The sequence below is a fragment of the Chiroxiphia lanceolata genome, chromosome 25, assembly GCF_009829145.1.
Source record: "Chiroxiphia lanceolata isolate bChiLan1 chromosome 25, bChiLan1.pri, whole genome shotgun sequence".
Lineage (NCBI taxonomy): Eukaryota > Metazoa > Chordata > Aves > Passeriformes > Pipridae > Chiroxiphia > Chiroxiphia lanceolata.
The window spans coordinates 169,376-183,328 of NC_045661.1; the positions used below are offsets into that span (position 1 = coordinate 169,376).

General features: G+C 49.4%; 1 protein-coding gene across 1 annotated transcript in view; it reads left to right on the top strand.

Annotated features, from left to right (window-relative positions):
* The window catches only part of FKBP5 (FKBP prolyl isomerase 5), a 29,126-nt gene extending 15,512 nt beyond the window's left edge, over positions 1-13,614 (top strand). The window contains 13 exon segments of the mRNA XM_032710755.1: positions 1,452-1,580; positions 2,444-2,476; positions 2,479-2,590; positions 2,812-2,882; positions 2,884-2,955; positions 3,808-3,922; positions 7,838-7,994; positions 8,508-8,598; positions 9,280-9,363; positions 9,863-10,048; positions 10,924-11,017; positions 11,020-11,162; positions 12,369-13,614. Of these exon segments, the coding sequence (XP_032566646.1) occupies positions 1,452-1,580; positions 2,444-2,476; positions 2,479-2,590; positions 2,812-2,882; positions 2,884-2,955; positions 3,808-3,922; positions 7,838-7,994; positions 8,508-8,598; positions 9,280-9,363; positions 9,863-10,048; positions 10,924-11,017; positions 11,020-11,162; positions 12,369-12,476 (1,395 nt within the window). The 3' untranslated portion in view covers positions 12,477-13,614.
* The last annotated feature ends 339 nt before the right edge of the window (positions 13,615-13,953 follow it).

A 13,953-nucleotide genomic window follows, 5' to 3' on the forward strand; every position in this document is an offset into this window, starting at 1 on the left:
CTCCCCTTCCGTCTTCTGCATCCCAGCAGTGGCTGCTTGGTGGACCTTGGGAGATTCTGTCCCAGGAGGTGGCACTTCTTTGGCAAGCTTCTCCCCTTTTCAGGCTTCTCCTGGTCCTTAATAGATGGGTTATGGATGCTGCGTCCGTGGTGATGCCCAGGATCTGTGCCAGGAAGCCCTGAGCTGGTACACGGTGCCAATGGCATGCCCATGCCATGATGGGTGCCACTACCTCCTTGCTCATCTCCAAGAGGAAGGCCGTGGTGGTGGCAGGGCAGTGTGAACTGTGAGGGCTTGGAGACCATCCCAGCACCAGAATCATAGAATCATGGAATGGTTTGAGTTGGAAGGAACCTTTAAAGGCCTTCTAGTCCAACCTCCCCACCACAAGCAGGGACATCTTGCACTAGACCGGGTTGCTCAGAGGTCTGTCCAAACCGACCTGGAATATTTCCAAGGATGGGGCAGCCGTCACCTTTCTGGGCAACCTGTGCCAGTGCTTCACCACCCGCATCGTCAAACATTTCTTCCAAAGTAACTGATGGCATGTTTTCCAGTATATAAGTACCTGCAAGATAGTGGATCTCACCACAAGTTGCTTTTTCAGTGGTTTTTTTTTTTAAGATGTTCCCATCTGAAACCTCAGCAGAGCAGAGGCAAGTTAAATATCACCCTCAAGACTATTGAGCATTGCAATAAGTAGTTCCCTTATTTTTCACTTTGCTTCTTCCATTGCAGGGCTCTTTGTGTCTCGGTGGCTTCCTGTGCTGGGGAGGGGCTGGGCTACAGTTCTTCCCTTTCCACTCGGGTGCGAGGAACGCAATTCTTCTTGCAACATGACTTAGCTGCCCTTGGAGCTGAAAACATCCTTTCTCTGCTCTTTCTAAATCCCCCAAATGAATGATTTCTCCTGCTGGTTAACATCAGCTTCCACAACAAAGACTGTGGGAAAGTTTCACAATTAGAGTGGCTTTAATAGATCTGGTTTATGTCTGAAAAAAACCATTGCTTTCCAATTCTCTGTCACATGTTTTCTTGATGACGTGTCATGCAGCAGTGCAGCTACCAAAATAGCCTTACAGTCTGAAGGAAATCATCAGGAAATATGTTTTTGAAACCATAAGCAATTCCTTTTTCACCAGGAACCATTGGAAAAAGTTTCTGTTTGATGGAAAACGTGGCTTTTCTGGCACCTTGGCTGCTTATGTGGTGGTGATGGGAGGACAGTGCTCCAGCAGTTTGCCCAAAAAACCTCAGTTCCTTAGATTCTTGCTGTGAATTTCTCTTTATCCACCCAGATAGTGAGATTCTTTTGGTGTTGGGTTTGCTTGTTTTTTTGGAGAAGATGCTTGCTGTGCATTGCCTTTCCAGGAAGGGTGATAAACCCTTTCCTTTTACACCACCTTCATGGTCCTGCTGGGCTGATGGGGCGCATGCTGTGTCCTCCCCAGGTCCAGTGCCTATGCCAGGAGACCATGACCACTGATGAGGCCACCAAGACTGAAGGGGAGGTGCAGGCAGTGGCCCTCACTGAGCGCGGGGAGGACATCACACCAGCTCAAGACCGAGGGGTTCTGAAGGTGAGGGGGTCTTCCAAGAATGTCCTGCCTTTCTGCATTTTGGGGTGCATGGTCACGTTGCTGGGCTGCATCCCCAGTCCTTGGGGTCACATAGTACTTTCAGGGTTGTAGGATTGAGTTCTTTCATTTGAAAGGCATCAATTGGAGTGAAGAAGGATGGGAGGGGTGTTTGAGACTGAGCTGCTCCATGAATTTCACTGCCATTGTGTTCCTAATCAGATTATTAGCTGTAAATCCACAAAGAATTTTTGTATGTGACTCACAGACGTTAGAAAGAGCACATTACTGAGGTCATCCAGTCTGCTCCACAACCCCTTTTCATATTCAGAGCCATTTCTGGATAGATCTGCTCCCCAGCGCTTGCTCTTCTCCAGTTAAATAGCACCTTTCCTCTAAGAATAGCATCCTCCCCTGCTCCATCCTCAGCTTGAGAACTGCTTGTTCCAGGCTGTAGCATTCAGAAAAAAAGAAGTGTTGACAAGAAGTGAGTAGTGAACAGACACACCCCTGCGAGTAAAATGTGTATGGACAGAAAGTGACCGTAATTGCATTCACTTTGGGTTTCGAACCACAGTGTTTATCGAGACACCTCCACAAAGGGCAGGTCTCTACTCCCAGCCCTGTCGCACTCCATTGTTGTGGCTCTGGTTTGGGATTTATTTTTAGGGGCTGACGGAAGGATGAATTGAATGACTCCCGCTTGAGCCTTCTGTTTGTTTAGAGCGGCACTGTGGTGTATATGCATGTGTGTATGTATATATATGTTTATGTAAATGCATGTGTGTGTGCGTCTCTCTCTCTCCTTCCACACGTATCCTCAGCTGTCCCAGTGCCCCTGCTCATGGGTGGTTTCTCTCTCACAGATCATTAAGCGACCTGGGAGTGAAGATGAGTCCTCCCATGATCGGGGACAAGGTTTTATGTCCACTACAAAGGCAAACTGGCCAATGGTAAAAAATTTGACTCCAGCCGCGATCGGAATGAGCCCTTTGTCTTCAGCCTGGGCAAGGGTGAGCTGGTCCAGGGAAGTTCATCCGTGGGGATGCTGGAAGGTGGGATCATTCTGGTGGGATCAACTGACCCTGTTTCAGTACAGATGGACGATGTCAGCCCTGCCCTAAGTGGCTTGGGTGTATGGGCTTTTTTAGGTGCCATCCTTGCAGCACTCGGGCTATTTTTTTTTCTGGGCTGCTGGTTGCTCCCTCCTGCCTGACATTTGCCTCTCTCCTAGGTCAGGTAATTAAGGCATGGGACATTGGGGTAGCTACCATGAAGAAGGGAGAGATCTGCTACTTGCTCTGCAAAACCCGATTATGCATATGGCTCTGCTGGCAGTGCCCCCCAAATCCCCCTCCAATGCCACCCTCTTTTTGAGGTGAGTAATGCTGGTGAGGTGGCGCATGGATGAGCTCACTCACTCCCTTCCTGCCTTCTAACCAGCTTAGAAATAATAATAATAATTAAAAAAAAAAAACAAACCACAACAAAAAACCCAGCTTGGATTCCTGAAGTGTGTCTCTCTGCTCCAGGAACTGCTGCCAAGGTTTTCTCAGAAATGTGTGTCTGAGCTGGGAGGCTGGGACTGAAACTCTGGGTGAGGAGAGCACCGGTGCTGGGGCAGGGAGTGGGCAGATTCCTGATTTAAACATGTACAGGGGAAGGAGAAAGCAGGTGGGAAATGCCTCCAGGTGCTGAAAATGATTAGTGCTGTCGGGCGGTAGGAAAGCCACATTTTTGGCACAGTGTGGTTGCTGAGATGAGGCATTCCTCCTGGGCTGGGCTCGTTGGGACAAGGCAGGAGGAATGGGTCTGTCCTACTAAAGTAAGGCTTAGTCTTTCCAAGACGAGTGTGGACTAAGCTGTGGGTTGGAGTTGGTCCCATCAGAGGATGAAGGGGAAACTCCTGCGTAACCTGGTCCCAGGCAACTTTCACAGCATCTTCCAGCAGTAGCTGTGTTGTACCCTTACAGGTTTAATACATTTATTTTTACTGTTACTTTGTGTTATGCTTCAGGTACTGGATGTGCCCCAATTTCTAATAAATTGTGTGTGTTATGCTGTGGTTTGGAGCTGGATTTTATGGACAAGTTCTGCTCCTCAACTGAATGGAGAATAAGCTGGCTTGGTTCTCCAGCCGGAGGATGAACTGCTGCTTTGTGGCTTTGTTTTTCCCTTCTCCTTTCCCCCTCCCTAAGCTCTGCCCACTTTTTCTTTATTTTTTTTTTAGGTTGAGCTGCTTGACTTCAAAGGCGAGGACTTGTTTGAGGATGGAGGAATAATCCGAAGGATCAAGAGAAAGGGAGAAGGTTACTCCAACCCTAATGAAGGTGCCACTGTGGAGAGTGAGTGCCAGTGCCTTGTAGGGGAGCTGGAGGGATCAGCCTGTCCTGAGCCACCCCACTTTCTCTCCCCTGGCAAGGACCTACTGACCAGGCTGTAGGTGCTGTGCATCATGATAGGATGCAGTTACATCCATCAGGAGGCCAGATGGGGTGGTTGGAAAACCCTGAGCCAGGGCTGCTCAGCCAGCATCTGTGGGGAGGATGGAAGAAGCAAAGCCCATGGGGTTTCAGAACTCTGCCATTTCCCCTGACCCTTTTGCATCTCATTGCAGTGTCCAAGATGCTCTGTGATGTGCCATCTGCCAAAACCCCTGGCTCTGCCTTGCCTCCAAAGCGTCGGTTGCCAGGCCTTCCTCCCTTCATGGGGGAACACACACTTGCTAATGTGTTTGGGCAATGATACAGGCACACAGCTCCTTCTTTGGCCTCTTTGTCCAATGTTGATGGTATTTTTGGTGGGTTTTATCGCAATCTCTTGCAGAACGGGGCCTTTTCCTTTCCCTATGGCCAGAGGGCTGCTCATGGGGAGGAAGGAGATTATTACAAGGGTTTGCTTGTAATAAGGGTGGTTTCAGCTTTTGTGGGAGGATGAGGAGCTCAGGTCCCATTGGGCTCTCCCTCTTCTGATCCCATTTCTGGAGCAGATGTTTCATGAGGCTGGAGAGGGGAAGCCAGATTTGGATTTTGGTTTTTTCTTTCCAAGAACCACTGGGATACAGACCCAGAGCTTGCTTCATATGGGATGCATTTACTTTTTTTTCTCACTTCCAGAGCTCCTGTGCAAAGATCCTAAAGTCCCTTCAGCGACTGAGAAATTGAATCTGAGCTGTGACAGCTTATAGAGCTTGCGGCCTTAAATGGCCAGTTCTTCTAACAACGCTTTTTTTAAGGAAAAATGAGGTTTTGACTCAGATTTGACTGTCTGCCTCTCCCGTGCTGAGCATCCTAGCTGTGGACCAGCCACAAGCTAAGCTTGAAGCTGGCTCCGCTACCCCAAAGATTAAACTGAAAGACTAAATATAATTGAAATCATCACAGATCCAGCTCTCATCTTTATTTTGATTAGGTCTGAGCTCTTTAAAGACAGTGCCATGCCCAGTGGGGAGGACGGGAAGAGCACTGGTCCTTCTGTAGTTTGGTCCTTTGAAGCACTGGTCCTTCCCTTTGCAGCTTGAGGTTTTTTGGAATGTGATGATGCTCAGGCTCAGGCAGGGGCTGAGGGGGGTGGGGGAGGTCATCAGCCAGGAATCATCTCTTTGAAAGGACAATAAGGAGCCAAATAACAAGTCTCCCCATACACCAATGTCCCACAGCCCATTATCCTTGCTTTACTTGTTTCAAATTTAATGTGTTCCATTGGACGCAAATGCCATGAGCGGGAGCACGTGTGTCTCAGAATCACGGAGGAAGATGCCCTGCCAGGCCATCCTGCGGAGCCAGCGCTGCTCGTGTAGGGCAGGGATGGGGAATGCTGGGCTGATCCCTGTGGCAGCCCACTGCCCTGCCAGCCCTTTCTGGTCGTAGCCCCTAATTCATTGAGACCCTACACATCCTTATATGTTCAGAGCCCTGAGACTACCTTAAATACGTTCCCCATGAGACAGGACAAGGAGAAGCAGGCCTTGCAGTTGAATGTTTTGGGTGCAAATAGATTTTGGGTTTTTGTTTGTTTGTTTGTTGTTGGTTTTTGTTTGTTTGTTTTTGTTGGTTTTTTTTGGTTTTTTTTTAACAAATGCAACTCTGTTTATGGTGGGCACTATGCTGGGGATGGCACAGCAGCTGTGAGGACAGGCAGCCCACCCTGGGATGAGGCTGTGATCCAGAGGGGGCAGCGATGGTTTCCCTCAGCTGTGTATTTGGGAGGTGCTGGAATTAGGCTGGAAGAAACCATGCTTCCAGGAGCAAGTATCTCCAGGTTTTTATAGGTTTTAAGTTTTATAGACCTTAATTCACAGTTCTGATCCCTAAAACCTGGGCTGCACTCAAAATCTGTCATTCTAGCTTTTGTTACATCCTTTCCCCCCACCCCTCCTCCTTCTCCGTTTTTAATCTGAGTACAAATTGCTGTCAGCACATCAAGTTCGTGTGCCAGCCACACTCAGTACACTCTGTTCTCAGCTCTTCAAAAACAAAATCGCTGCAGGCACCGAGAGAACAATAAGTCAGAGCTGCAACCAGAGTGATGTTCCTTCAGTGGCTTTTTTTTCTCTGTAATCCAAGAGCAACTGCAACCAGCTGACCTACTCCTGGAAACTGAGTGGAGATTTTCCCCCCTTTGCTTGCCTTATTTTATGTGCAATTAAAATAGAGAAAAACTGTCCTTGAAAGGAAGGATCATGGCATTTTCTTGTGCATCCTACTCTAACGTGGGATCTTCCTATTGCTGCCACATCCCACAGAGGGTGTGGAACTTGAGAGGGCTGTAGTGCTGCTTTTGAGGTCAGGGATTATGATCTGTACTCCCTAGGAACATGCAGGGAGATGGCACGGTGCTGTGGAGTTGCTGGGTTACCTGTATTTTAGGCAGAACTTTTCAGTTTTCCTATGCCTAAGGAATAGCCAGATTGGTATTAGGTAGTGCAAAAGCAGAGGTTGACTCTGTAGGAGCTGGATTTGCTTTTGTCCTCATCCCAAGATGGGTGAGCTCACACCAGCCTGAGCCTGGTGGTCACTGTGCACCAGTGGTGGATGCAGGATGTGTCCTGGGAAGCTGGCATCCTCTGCTCCTCCACGCTTGAGTCCTAGCATGGCTTTGGTGGCAGGAGCTAAAGGGTTGAACCTGCCATAGGAATGGGGGACTGCCTGTGGGCTTGCTTGGTCCATGCATCTCATACTGGGGACTTCCTGTAGGCCCCAGGGCAGGGCAGCATTGTGAAGTGGAGATGGGTGGGTTTCCTTCAGCGCAGGCTTTAGCTGTCCAATGCAGAGCCCAGATCCTCGTGGCTGTTTCTGGTACAGTGCTGTCTTTGGCTTGTCCTGCTGCTCACCTCCTGCCACCACAGTGGGATGGTCAGTGCCCCGTAGCATCTCAGGTCGCATCCTGCTCTCTCCAAGCAAAGATTAGGCTCATATCCTTGCAGGCCACAAAATCTCTAAGCACAGTTGTGACAACAGGGATGCCCATTGTGAATTTTTCCTCTTAAAAAGCTTTTTTTTTTTTGTTTCACTTTTTTTAACAGTATGCAGGAGTTCCTTAAAAAATTGCTTTTACTTTGTGCCTGCCTGCATGTGTATGCCTTGTACCCTGCAAGCAGAATGCAAAGACTGTAAAAGCGTCCCCAAGGCCTGGAACATCTTCAGGATTGAATAAATAAAGAATAATCTTGCTGTGGAAACACAGCCAGGAGTGCCAGGTGGTGGATGTGCCAGGTACCCAGTGTCCGCTCTGGCTGCACTTCTGCCAGCGTCTGGGGCTGGAACAGCACGGTTACTGGTTGAAGATTAAAAATAAAAAGTTTATTTTGTACTTTGAGTTCTGAGAGTCAGGAGAACATGGCCTTGTTTTCGAGGTAGAAGTCAAGGCAGTATAGTGCTGTATAGAAGATTTGTAATCACCGTGATAAACTCTGTGTGGCGGCGTGCCAGGAGCAATATCCAGTTCCAGTAAGACTTGACTCGTGCAGTTGAGTACAAGGGGAACATATTAGTCACGATGTTTATCTGTTGTTTGGTCCTTGGTTAGACGAGATATGCCTGCCTTGCTTTTCAGCAATGTTCCTAAGCCGTCCCTATCCCTCTCTGGACCAGGAGGTCCTTGGCTGCCCCCAGCCCTTTGTCTTCCCTCTTCCAGGGCTGGAGGCTTTGCTGGATTTTGGGAGAGATAAAATACTTTCTGATACTTTGGAGCCCACATTGCTCCAAGGTTTGGGTAACTGTGGGTGCAATCCTGCCACATTCCCTCTTGTCCCCCTGCAGTTCATCTGGAGGGATTCTGTGGCGGCAGCAGGTTTGACTGCAAAGACGTGAAGTTCATTGTGGGCGAAGGAGAGGACCACGACATCCCCATCGGCATCGACAAAGCCCTGGAGAAGATGCAGAGGGGAGAGCACTGTATCCTCTACCTCAGCCCACGGTAAGGATCATCCCTGCAGGGATGCTGTGTGGGTTTCAGCTTCCAGCATTGTTTTAGCACTTATGGAAGATGGCTGTCCTGAAAACAGAACTCTCCAGGAGAGTTGCAGTTTAGCAATGCCAGCAGGAATAGTAAGAGAGACTAGTGGCATGCAGGCAAGAATCTTGAGATGCTTTAAAAAAATCAGGTAAAAGGGCTTTATCCAAGTCCAGTGTCTGATGTTTCCCTGGAAATTGCTAGGGCTGGGTCCTTAGGCTGGAGAGAAGCCTGTGGAAAAAGATGGCTTTGATGCAGCCAGAAGGGCTGATTCCCAGTATATAATGCGTTGTATATTGTCAGGTATCTTTGCTCGTGGAGAATAACATAACCCTGGCCCCAAAATGTTAGAAAGCTGTGGGCAGGGAGCTTGGATGTGAAAACAGAATTGGCAACCTGGGCCTGCGTTTATGACCAAGGGCTGCTGAAATGAAGGGTTTCCCCCCGTCCTCTGACTGCCTCCTTCTGCCCCTCCAGGTATGGCTTTGGCGAGGCGGGGAAGCCAAAATATGGCATCCAGGCGAATGCTGAGCTGGTGTACGAGGTTACACTGAAAAGCTTTGAGAAGGTGAGGGCAGAGGCACGCTGGTCCCTTCTCAGATTACAGGAATGTTGGGCCCTGTGTAGCATCCAGCCTTTGTCCCTGGTGTGTCTGCAAGCCTGACCCCCGCTGAAGTGGACACGTCACCAAGGAGCTTCGTGTTCTTAATTTGTTCTTCTCTGTTGGTTTGTTTTATTCTTGTGGCTGGGGTCCAAGGCTGGGTCTCTTATTTGTTTCTAGGCTTGTCCTTTTGTACTTTCTTTCTCTTTTATTTTTCCTTCTCCTTTTCCTTTTTCCCTTTTCTCCTTTTTTCTCTTCTTTTCTCCTTTTTTCTTTTTTATCTCCTTGTTTCTTTTTTTCTTTTATTTTCTTCCTCTTTTTTTTCTCCCCTTTTTTTCCCTGGGCTCCACAGATAAGAGCTGGTGCATCCAGCCAGCTAGCCCTGAGGAGCTTGTCTGTGCCCATGAGGAGCCTGGGAATGGGATACAGGAGAAGCCCATGGGATGGGGCAGGTGCTGCTGTGCCGCATCCCTAGATGGGTCCCCTGCCATCGCCCTGGCTGCAATAGGAGCAGAGTTGGCTCCTTGCTCTGGATATGGCCCTGGTGAGCCCTGAGCATGAACAGGCTGTCCCAGAGAGTGGTGTGGTCCTGCTGGGGGAGGGGGGCTGCTGCACTCCCCTGGGAGTGCTCCAAGCATTCCTTTGCAGGCCAAGGAGTCGTGGGAGATGGACACCAAAGAGAAGCTGGAGCAGGCTGCTGTCGTCAAGGAGAAGGGCACAATGTACTTCAAGGTTTGTGAACTTGGGGATGACAGAGGTGAAGGAAGGGAGCTGGAAATTAATTTGGGGTGACATCAGATACATGACTTGGCAGCCGTCAGTGTCAGAGAAGCCATGTGCCCCCAGACAGTGCTGGGGAAGGCGAGTCCTACCCTCCCTCTGTCTTTTTCTCACTCCTTGATGCTCCCTGAGATATCTCCTCCTTTCCCAGTGTTTCCTTGGCTGTATGTGCTCCCTGAAAAGCAGGACAGCAGATTGAACCCTTCCTGGGCCAGGGCTAATGCTGAGAGGCTTTAGAGTTCCCCGTCACAGCTGGGGCATCCCAATCCTCCCCACTGCTCTGACTTGGCTTTTCCCAAGCCTGCTGTTTTTGTAGGTGATCAGCATCCTCCTCCTTTCATTTACTTATTGAAGACACCACATTGCGCTTGTAACCTGTTATGAGATGTTGTGGGAGCAGAGTGAGCGTTGTCTCTTGGGTTCCTCTAGCCTCTTCTTTGCTCCATCCCAGGAAGGCAAGTACCTGCAGGCAGTGATTCAGTATGGGAAGATTGTGTCCTGGCTGGAAATGGAGTATGGCTTGTCTGAAAAAGAGTCGAAAGCCTCCGACTCATTCCTCCTGGCTGCTTTCCTCAACTTGGCCATGTGCTACCTGAAGCTGCGAGAGTACGCCAAAGCTGTCGAGTGCTGTGATAAGGTAGAGGTGCATGAGCCCTGGGGATGGAGCATCCTCTTCTCCTGCTGTTTTCATGGGGAGTTCATTGGGATTTTTTTTGATTTCTTTTCATATAAGAAGCAATTTCCAAACAGCAGTGGGATGATGGCATCCCTTCCGCACCTCGAGGTCTCCATGGATGCTGTGTGCTTAGGACCAAAAGTGCCTTTTGGGGTTCAAATCCACCTGGACGTGTGTTTACAACAGCTTTTCTTACTAAGCCAGATCCATGAGACGGATCTGTGTAGACTGACGACCTTGGGTGCTGTTTAGATCTGCTCAGGCAGGGTCTGGGCGCTGAGTTCTGCTCTGGGTGTGACAGAGGCAGGCTCTGTGGAGCTGCAGTGGATCTCCAAGCCAGTTGAGGAGTGGGATGGGGCTTTACCAGTCCCTAAAAGTCTTTGACCTTGTCTTTGTCAGGAAACTCTGAATTCTTTTATAAAAGGCTTAAATTTAAGCATCTTGCATGTGGGAAAGCTAATAAAGCTAGTTGTCTTAATCTAAAAGGTAAATCATATCTGAGGTGCATATATGGCTTTTACTAAAGGAAAATAATGTCATTGCTAGAACAAGGAGACTAAAGGGCTTGGGTTGAGTGTTTACACCTGATTTCTTGCCTGTGAATTTGTCTCCCACTGACTGTCACACTCAGGGGTATTTCAAGCAAGGAGAAATAAAAATCTATATTAGTGACCTGCCATCTGCTGATGGAGAAGAGGTAATTTTTGTTGAGCAAGATGCAAGTGCTCTGGAGACTTGAAGTCACCTTCTCCTAATTTTGACAGATTTAATGAGGCTTTGACCATTAAATTTTTTGGGGGAGCTCCAGGGTGCTAAGGGGACTTGTGTGTTTCCAGGCACTGGGACTGGATCAGGACAATGAGAAGGGCTTGTACCGGAGGGGCGAAGCCAGGTTATTGATGAACGAGTTCGAGCTGGCAAAGTGTGACTTCAAAAAGTGCTGGAAGTGAATCCACAGAACAAAGCAGCAAAATCTCAGATCTCCGTGTGCCAGAAGAAAACGAAGGAGCACAAATGACGGGACCGGAGGATCTACGCAAACATGTTCACAAAGTTTGCAGAGAGGGATGCAAAGGTGACTGTTGCCCATTTTTGGCCATCTAGCAGGCTGCACTGAGGGATGCTTGTCAGGCTTGTGATGAGAAGAGATGGGTTAAACCAAATTGAATTATAGATCAGGCTGAGGATGGAGGGATAGAGCCTGCTGCAATGGGAGGAAGCATTTTACTTCTTGGTGTGCAGACGCTGCCATCAGATGCTCAGTCATCAATAAAAGGATTTGCAGTGTGAGCTTACATGGGCTGATAACAGGGTCAGCATTGGTATTTAATTTTGCTGTTCCCAGCTAGTGACTATTGATGAACTCCTGGTCTCCAGTAAAATGAAATATCATTCCATCTCTGACAAGGCCAAGGGTATTTTGAGACATGATAGTATGGATTTCCTGAAGTTGGTAAGGCAATAGCCTGCTCCTCTGCTCATATGGAGAGATCGCTGTCTCGTAACAGGCTCTCATCCAAAATTCCACTGGAAACCCGGTGTACTGTAATGAGAGAGGACACAGCTTTGCAAGCTATCTGTGTGGGTAATTTTTAGTATAAGCTCTTCTGAACTGGTGCCTGGAGGTTGAGGCTGTGGATTAAGTGGCCAGTGCAGACTCTGGGGAACAGCATGCCGGGGCAACTGGCTTGGGCAGGGAGTGGAGCTGCCCTGGCCATCTGCTGGCAGTGTGGTTGGCTTGTGCAGCTGGTTGTGACAGGAAGAGGCACTGCTGGAGCAGGCATAAGGCTTCACCGTGCCTTAGTACTCCTCTCCTGCACCCGCTGGATGGGTTGCACCCACAGTTGGGTGGGTGGCCTGCAGCCATGACCAGGTGTACATGCTACACCTCCAGCTGGGTGGACAGGCTGCACCTGTGACTCCACTCCGATGCTACTGCCTTACCTCCTTGTCCCTCTCCTCTGTGCCTCTGCACCCATCTGTCCAGGCTCACTCCATGTCAGTGCTCTGCTTCTGTTGTGGGTCACAGTTGTTCCCAGGGATCCCATACCTTCCCCAAAAGCTGGCTGAGCTGGTGAGGTTTAACCTCTACCAGCCACTGAGAAAACAGGACCCTCCAGTGTAAGCTGCAGTATTTGATAAGCATGGGGGAGCTGTGGGGGACAATTTTGCCTGCCCTTCCAGGCTTGACTGCCTCTGCCTATCCCCAGCATCACTGTCACCTGCTTGCTTCTTCCTTTTCCTGTTTCCAACTCACTGTGCTTTATTTGCTGTTTGGCAGGAAGCAGCTAGCAAAACCGGGGTGGAAAGAGTAGCAGAGAAGGCAGCTTGTGAAAAAGGACTGAAAACTCCTGGTGCTGAAGATGAAGAGGCTGAAGGACACGTATGATGGAGGAGGAGGGGATGGGAGAGCCTCCTGCCCTTGGCCCACACAGAAAAAGGTTTCTGCCAAACCTCGGAACTTGCCAGTGTTTTCTTGTAAAGCTTGTTACAGTTTGTGTGATTGTGAAAGCAAAAAGAGCCCCGCAAAGAAAAACAAACCCGCTCCTACCGCCTGGGTGCGCTCGGGGACAGACCAGGAGCGGCGGAATGCCAAGGGACCACCGCACGTGGAACAAATAGCTTTTAAAGAGCAAGAAAAAGAAAAAAGTAATAAATTAAAACTCTTACATCTTGGGACGTTTCCATAGACAGCTTTTCCCAGCTCCCTTGGCTTTATATCCACTGTCAGCACAGCATCCTGGGTCCCCTGAGATGCGCTGGGATGTGGGACATACTCCTTGTACGCTGCAGCGCTGCCTCTGGTTGTATCCGGTACACGACCGGGCTGCACCGCCCCGGCGCCAGCCCTGAGCACGCAGGGCAGCGCTGAGGCACGGGCACGGTGGGAGCCCAGGGCTGGCTGACAGGGACGTGGCCCCCGGGGCTCTCTCACCCATGGTGGTTGGCTTTCTCTCCTGCTGAATTCTTGCCTGTGGCCAAAGGGATTGCAAAGCGGAGTCAGGCTCGATGTGAGGACCCACATCACCTCCACTGCAGCCCCTCAGTGCAGGGATGTAATTTGTCAAGCACTGTTTGGGGAAGGGGACACACAGAGATTTTATCTTCTGAAGAAGCTGGTTTCTATTTCTTTAGAGAATAAAAGCCTATCCAGGTTCGCAGGCACTCAGCCTGCAGCCTGCACCCTATCTCTTGGCTCCTGACTTCAAATGGGAGTTTTATTGCTTATTTGGGATCCATACCTAGAGAAAATAAAGAACAGGTTGACATGTGGTTCAGAAGGCAAGTGCCTGGGTCTGAGCTGGTACCATGGGTTTGTAGCTGGTCAGTGAGCTGCTTTCCCATGGCGAGGAGGTCCCGAGTGCGTGTCCTTGCACCGGTATTGCTGCCTCCTCAGCCATCAACCCTCTCCATCCTAAAGGGATGCTGTCACTTCTGCGTGAGAACAGCTGTCCAGTTGTTATTTTTCCTGTCTCTTTGTAATATGCCTTTTGGAACTTGAAAATAAACAACTGAAAGAAAAAAAAGAAGTACTTTTCTCTGGATCCTGCTCAGCAAAGGAGGTGGCTGTGGGGAGGATAGGTGTGTACTCCCCAGGTGGAGATGCCCCAGCAATTAAGAAATTATTGGTGTCTCCAAAGTCTGATGCTGCTGCCCCTTTTTATCAGTGCTGTCATTTACTGGAGAGCCAGTGAAGGGTCAGAATGCTGTGCTTTGAAACGTCCTGACTAGGGGATGCTCTTTGGGGGTCTGCTGCTCCAGCTGCTCATCCAGGTCTTGGGTTTTCCACCACCCTGGGATGTCCTAGAGCCAGCAAAGCATCCCTGGGGGCGCTGCCCAGGGAAGCTGCTGTGAGACCCAGGGTC